We start from the raw sequence: 7,378 nt of genomic DNA on the forward strand, positions 1-7,378 counted from the left end.
AATAGATTCAACCCTTGGAAGACTGGTGGAAGGATTTTCCACACAGCTGTCAGCCATGAAGGCACAAAGGTGAAAACAATCTTATGTTGAAGGAAGAGGCTCTGCCTGAAATGCTGGGAATGAGCTGGGGAGAATGGCAAGTTGACTGTAGAGAGACGGAGAGCACACTGGGTACACATGAAACTAAGGAGGAACAAGGAGTGTGTGTTTTATATTCACAGCCCTTAGACTCACCTCGGGGTAACCAGGAATCCCTACATGATTAATAGTGACTGACATGAAAATCAGGGAGGCCCAGGTGTGTAACTGGAATCTAGGAGACTGTGGAAAAGGCAATTCCCGCCCCACTGGTGAAATGTGGTGCTGATTTAGACACTAAATGAATGAAGTAGATGGATACAAGATATGTTCGTGAGATAGAATCATTGGCGAGAAAGGCTTGCTGGGTTTGATTTTTCCTGGTAGTTTAATCATTGCTTCATTAACTTATTTATGAGATTTATTTCTCCTGCATCTAAATCAATACCTGGCAGAGGAGTGAGAGATAGATGAGGGATGGTGCAAATGAAGGGACCTATTATAGCATAATATACAAGACTGTGAACGGTGGCTCACGCCTGTAACCCGGCACTGCAGGAGGCCAAGGTGGGTGGATCACATGAAGTCAGGAGTTCGAGACCAGCCTGGCCAACATGGGGAAACCCTATCTGTACTAAAAATACAAAAATTAAGCCGGTGTGGTGGTGGTGCCTGACTGTAATCCCAGCTGCTCTGGAGGAGGAAGCAGGAGAATGACTTCAGCCCTGGAGGCAGAGGTTGCAGTGAGTTGAGAGTGCGTCACTGCACTCCAGCCTGGGTGACACAGGGACACTCTGTCTCAAAAAATAAAAATAAAAAATACATAAACATAACAAACACAAATGATGCAGGCACCTGAATTCCAGTCATCATTTTTCTATCTCTCTATAATCGCTTCTTTGATCCTTTATCTTATCCATTAGAAAATCAGCCTAAAACCTCTTCCCTATTTGGCTTTCTGGGAACATGAGATCATATGGAAAATATGAAAGCCCCGTGAACCCACCGGCACAGGTCCTGGAATAGAGAACGTGCTCTGTTCATGGCATAAAACTTGCCCCTTCACCCAAATCCCCCACCTCACCCCTACTTCCAATCACCTGTGGAGATTCAGATAGACCATGGGGAGGTAAACACTAATACTCCTTGCAGTGAGTTCAGATGTTGGAATCAGAGATCAGCGCCAGCACTAGCTCCTGCTCCCCTTTCCTACTAATTCACAGGAGGACAGGTGGCATTGAAGCAATAGATAATGGAGGGGGTTGTCCTTTCCCTGGCCTCTCGGGTAGAACAGCAGCCTCACATGTGTCTCCCGAGATCACAGAGTAGCACGTTTCACACAGGCTTCAACACTATTTCCTGGCTGTCTGACATAAGAGAATTCAACTTTGCTTTTTTGATCTTGATTTCACTTTTGTGTCCTTTGCTTAGAGAATGTAAATTGTCTGAGTCAAGAGGGTTGTGGATGTAGAAACTGTAAAGCACATTCACTGTGTATCAATCCCAGTCCAGTCTTCCCAGAGAAAACTCTAAACACCTCCTGTACTGCACCCGGGGCTATGCCAATTCCTATCACTCACCGTCAGTCCAGGGAGACAGAACACACAGAGAATACATTACATAGGCAGGTACATTACTAACAGATAAGCAGCAGGTGACAACAGAAGCCTACATTTCAATGTGAGCCAGTCCCCCAAGGCTCAGAAAAGCTGCTCGGGACATATGGACTCACCCCATTTGCAGTGTATCTGGGGGAACACAAAAAACAGCCCAGCCTGGGTTTTGTACCCTGGAGCCGCAGGAAGCACAGAGCAAAAGCATTGCATGACATCCTCCTCTAGGAAGAATAGGAAGACAGCCGGCTGTTCTGAGACATTCCTCCTGATCTCAGGACATTGCTCTCTTAGTCCATTTTTGTTGCTATAAAGGAACACTTGAGCTTGGGTAACGTCTAAAGAAAAGAGATTTGTTTGCCTCACAGTTCTGCAGGCTGTACTGGAAGCATGGCACCAGCATCTATTTCCTGTGACGGCCTCAGACTGCTCCCAGTCTGGCAGAAGGGAAGGGGGGTCTGTCTGTGCAGAGACCACAGAGATCACAGGGCAAGAGAGGGAGCAAGAGGGAGGGGGAGCAATGGAGCTTCCAAGCTCTTTTTAACAACCAGCTCTCCAGGAACTAATAGAGAGGGAACTTGCTAACTCCGTCGTGTGGGACAGCGTTGATCTGTTCATGATGGATCCACCTCCATGACCCAAACACCTTCCCATAGGCCCAACCTCCCACACTGGGGGTTAAATTTCAATGTGAGATTTGAAGGGGTCAAACATCTAAACTAAAGCAGTTGTATCTTCAGCATATTGTATGGTTTCTATGAGAGCTATAACTGAGAAAGCTGGGTCTCCCGCCATCAGGCTGCTTGTCCTAAGGAGACGTTCCATGTGGTTACCTGACAATCAAGAAATGAGAGACAATCCATAAAGAGGAACTGCTATGATTAGCTTCTGATTGGATTCCCGTCTTCCTCCAGGTATCCGCAGACACCTGCACGTTCTGACTGGGACCTCAGTGGTCATCATCCTCTTCATCCTCCTCCTCTTCTTTCTCCTTCATCGCTGGTGCTCCAACAAAAAGAGTAAGTTTCACGAAGCAGAGGCCAGAGACCTCAGGGCCGTGTGGGGAAGCAGGATAGGAGCAGGCAGGTGTGTGTTCCTCACTAGCAGGTTGGTCCCTGGCCCAAAGCAGGAGCCACAGAGGCAGGGCTTTCCAGAGAGAGCACCAGACACCCTGCCCCTGCCTTCAGCTGACAGACCATTGCCTGGTTCTGAATTGTATCCTCATGTCCCCTGCAGCCACTCACATCCAGGAGAAGGTTCCATGACAGGCAGAAAGTGGGAGACAGAATCAATGGGATCAGAACTCAGAGCTATTCGTGGGATGGGCCCTTGAGCTCAGAGAGATAGAATGTCTGAGTCTGGGTGTTGGCAGCTGAGGGACCTCAGGCACCTACGGCCTCCCCCTGTGTGTTGGTATCTGCTTATGAAATGAGGACCCAGAAGTGCCCTCCAAGCTGTTTTGATGACTTCTGTCTCCTACAGCTGCTGCTGTAATAGACCAAGAGCCTGCGGGGGACAGAACAGTGAACAGGGAGGTAGGTCCTCCTCAGCCCAGCCTCACGGATACAGTCTTATTCCCTAATAGTCCTGAAAAATGTGAGCACCCTCCCTCACTCAGCATTTCCCTCTCTCCAGGATTCTGATGAACAAGACCCTCAGGAGGTGACATACGCACAGTTGGATCACTGCGTTTTCACACAGAGAAAAATCACTCGCCCTTCTCAGAGGCCCAAGACACCCCCAACAGATACCATCGTGTACACGGAACTTCCAGATGCTGAGCCCAGATCCAAAGTTGTCTCCTGCCCACGAGCACCACAGTCAGGCCTTGAGGGGGTTTTCTAGGGAGACAACAGCCTTGTCTCAAACCCGGCTTGCCAGCTCCCATGTACCAGCAGCTGGAATCTGAAGGCATCAGTCTTCATCTTAGGGGATCGCTCTTCCTCACACCACGAATCTGGTGTCTCTCTCTTGCTTACAAATGTCTAAGGTTCCCACTGCCTGCTGCAGAGAAAACGCACTCCTTTCCTTAGCCCACAATTCTCCATTTCCCTTGACCCCTGCCCACCTCTCCAACCTAACTGGCTTACTTCCGAGTCTACTTGAGGCTGCGATCACACTGAGGAACTCACAATTCCAAACACACAAGAGGCTCCCTCTTAACATGGCACTTAGACACGTGCTGTTCCACTTTCCCTCATGCTGTTCCACCTTTCCTCAGACTATCTTTCAGTCTTCTGTCATCAGTAAAATTTATAAATTTTTTTATAATTTCAATGTAGCTCTCTCCTCTTCAAGTAAACATGTCTGCCCTCATGGTTTCGGTAATGGGACTCTTTTTTGGCTGAAAGAAACCGGTGTTATCATTACTATGTCCATATAACCCGATATGTTCTCCACTGGGTTCTCACCCCTGGACTCTGAGCTTCTGGAAGCAGGGTGGAGCCTGATTTGTCTCTGGGACTCCAATTTCCTTCCAAAGATGCAGCACATAGGAGGTTCCAAGGATCGTGAATCAGATGAACAAGTGATATTCTTACTCTCTGCAGACCTGGAAAGCTGGCAGAGTCATTCCACCACGAAACATTTGTAGAGTCATAGGCCTTGTTAGTCTCATCTCCATGGGGACACATATCAACACATCATCTTTCATACTATAAATATACAGTCGCTCCTCCATGTCTGTGGGGTTTACAGGTGTTTATTGAACCAACAATAAATCAAAAATAGTCAGAGAAAAAATCCACAAAATTCCAAAAAACAAAACTATATTGTATGGACACAAGTGAGGTGGTGTGTAGGCTGTATCAGGAATTATAAGTAATCAAGAGATGATTTCATGTATACAGGAGGATGTGCATGGGTTATATGCAAACGCTGTGCCATTTCATGCAAGATGCTTGAACACCTGCCGATTTTGGTGTCTGGAAGGGAGGGGGGTTTCATGGAACCAATCACCCATGAATAGTGAAGGACAACTATATATAATTTTTATTCATCAATTTTAGAAATAAATCATCAAAATAATAAGATAAAAAATAAGCAGTGTTTTTACGGTGTGAAAATAAGCTTAGATTTATTTTTTCCTACGTGTAACCCTCTGGTCCAGTGTCATTTATTGAGAAGACATTCTATTCCACCTTAATCCACATGGCAGCCTCTGTCAACTACAAAGGGACTGTGTGTGCACAGATGTATTTTACACACTGTTTTCTGCTCAGTGGCTGTCTGTGTCCACTCTCATGAGGATGCTGCACTTTATGTAGCCTTATAGAACCCCTTACAATTTGGTAGCCTGAATCCTCAAATTTCTCCTTCCTCTTTAAGATTGCCATTATTATTATTATTGGCTACCTGCTTTTCCATGTAAATTTGTAATCATTTTTCTCATTTCCACCAAAAACAATGCTTGTAATTTTGTTGTGACTCCGTTAAATCTACAGATAAGTTCTGTCCTATAGAACATAATGCAAACCACATATGTTCGTTTAAATTTGCTAGTATCCAAATTAAAAAGCTAACAAGAAACAGATAAAATTGATTTAAGTTAACCCAATGGACCCAAAATATTATTAACCCAATAGACCCAAAATATTAACCTAATAGATCCAAAATATTATTTATTATCCAAATAGACTCACAATGTTATCATTTCAACATGTAATCATGGGTCATCTTGGAAAATATCAGATCCATGTCTAGGTGGGCAAAGATTTTTCTTCGTAATATCTCATTTCCACATTTCCACTAGGCACAGAAACTGCCCCCAAGGCTCAGGATAATAAGATGCAGTAGGAATGGGTAGATGTTTCTGGAGGAAAATGACTCAATGAAATTGAGACCGCAGAGTTTGGGGAACTCACTAGAACTACAGGGACAGTGTGGGGGAGGGAATTGGGAGATGTTGATCAAAGGATACAAAGTTTCAGGTATTCAGGAGGAACCGGTCTGAAGATCTCTTGTACAGCTTTGCCACTATAGTTGACAATACCGTACACTATACTTGAAATTTACCCGGAGAGTAGTTTGTTTTTAAATATGGAACACTTCACGAATTTGCGTGTCATTCTTGTGCAGGGGCCATGCTAGTCTTTTCTGTATCGTTCCAATTTTAGTATATGTGCTGCCAAGGCAAGCATGGGAGAGTAGATCTTAAGGGTCCTCACCACAAAAAAAAAAAAAAAAGAAATAAACAATAGGCCTGGCGCGCTGGCTCACACCTGTAATCCCGGCACTTTGGGAGGCCAAGACGGGCAGATCACTTGAGGTCAGGAGTTCAAGACCAGCATGGCCAACATGGTGAAACCCTGTCTCTACTGAAAATACAAACATTAGCCAGGCATGGTGACACAAGCCTGTAATCCCAGCTACTCAGGAGGCTGAGGAACGAGAATCGCTTGAACCTGGGAGCGGAGGTTGCAGTGAGCCAAGATCGCACCACTGCACTCCAGCCTGGGAGACAGAGTGAGACTCCCTCTCGAAAACAAAACAAAAAAGAAAAAGAAATGAAACAATAATCTTGCCAAATGATGGATATGTTAACTAGCTTGGCCGGGCGCGGTGGCTCACGCTTGTAATCCCAGCACTTTGGGAGGCCGAGGCGGGCGGATCACGAGGTCAGGAGATCGAGACCACGGTGAAACCCCGTCTCTGCTAAAAATACAAAAAAATTAGCCGGGCGTGGTGGCGGGCGCCTGTGGTCCCAGCTACTCGGAGAGGCTGAGGCAGGAGAATGGCGTGAACCCGCTTGCAGTGAGCCGAGATTGAGCCACTGCACTCCAGCCTGGGTGAAAAAGCAAGACTCCGTCTCAAAAAAAAAAAAACTAGCTTAACTGCGATGACCATGTCACCATGTATACATACATCAAAACATCAAGTGTAATACACCTTAAATATATACAATTTCCATTTGTCAATCATATCTCAATACAGCTGAAAGAAACCTCTAAGTTTCAACTTTATTTTCAGAAAGCTGTGCCATGCTTACCTCAGTGCCTAAGTATACTCTAATTCATGGAAATGGCCTTTAAAACTGCAGAGAGTAGCTGGGTGCGGTGGCTCACACCTATAATCCCAGCACTTTGGGAGGCGGAGGCGGGTGGATCATGAGGTCAAGAGTTCGAGATCAGCCTGGCCAACATGGTGAAACTCCGTCTCTACTAAAAATACAAAAAATAGCTGGGCATGGTGGCAAGCACCTGTAAATCTGAGATACTCAGGAGGCTGAGACAGGAGAATTGCTTGAACCCGGGAGGTGGAGGTTGCAGTGAGCTGAGATCGTGCCATTGCACTCCAGCCTGGGTGACAGGGTGAGACTCTATCTCAAAAAAAAAAAAAAAAACCGCAGAGAGTTAAGGTGGTCGCTGGCCACTCTCCGGTACCTCTGAGGTCAGTGGATAGAGAAGCAGCTCCCCTTCTTCTTCCTCGAAACAAAGGCCTCCTTCCTTCTGAGGCGTTTGGGACAAATTCTCCACACAGGTGCAGCTGAGCACTGTAAAGTCCCATTGAGGGTTGAGGGTCCCCATCGCCAGTCACAGTTTATTCCCACTGAGGGTTGAGGGTCTCCACTGCCAGTCACAGTTTATTCCCACTGAGGGTTGAGGGTCTCCACTGCCAGTCACAGTTTAGTGCCACTGAGGGTTGAGGGTCTCCACTGCCAGTCACAGTTCAGTCCCACTGAGGGTTGA

The 7,378-nt window shown here is 46.2% G+C and overlaps 1 protein-coding gene and 1 non-coding gene across 8 annotated transcripts in view; one reads left to right on the forward strand and one right to left on the reverse strand.

Annotated features, from left to right (window-relative positions):
• LOC116479192 (killer cell immunoglobulin-like receptor 2DL4) overlaps nt 1-4,008 on the forward strand; it is a 32,670-nt gene extending 28,662 nt beyond the window's left edge. For 5 of the 7 annotated variants that reach the window (XM_032171126.1, XM_032171129.1, XM_032171130.1 and 2 more), the window contains 3 exons: nt 2,606-2,710; nt 3,174-3,226; nt 3,327-3,536. In XM_032171126.1, the coding sequence (XP_032027017.1) occupies nt 2,606-2,710; nt 3,174-3,226; nt 3,327-3,536 (368 nt within the window). Of the gene's footprint in view, nt 1-2,605; nt 2,711-3,173; nt 3,227-3,326 lie in introns of all 7 variants that reach the window. The other 2 variants (XM_032171131.2, XM_032171135.2) reach the window with 2 other exon arrangements.
• Nucleotides 4,009-5,723: 1,715 nt separating this feature from the next.
• On the reverse strand, nt 5,724-5,830 carry LOC116479851 (U6 spliceosomal RNA). The gene has a single exon (XR_004251138.1). It is a non-coding gene; the product is annotated as a U6 spliceosomal RNA (small nuclear RNA).
• Nucleotides 5,831-7,378: the final 1,548 nt, after the last annotated feature.

Source organism: Hylobates moloch, unplaced genomic scaffold, assembly GCF_009828535.3.
Source record: "Hylobates moloch isolate HMO894 unplaced genomic scaffold, HMol_V3 SCAFFOLD_12, whole genome shotgun sequence".
Classification (NCBI taxonomy): domain Eukaryota; kingdom Metazoa; phylum Chordata; class Mammalia; order Primates; family Hylobatidae; genus Hylobates; species Hylobates moloch.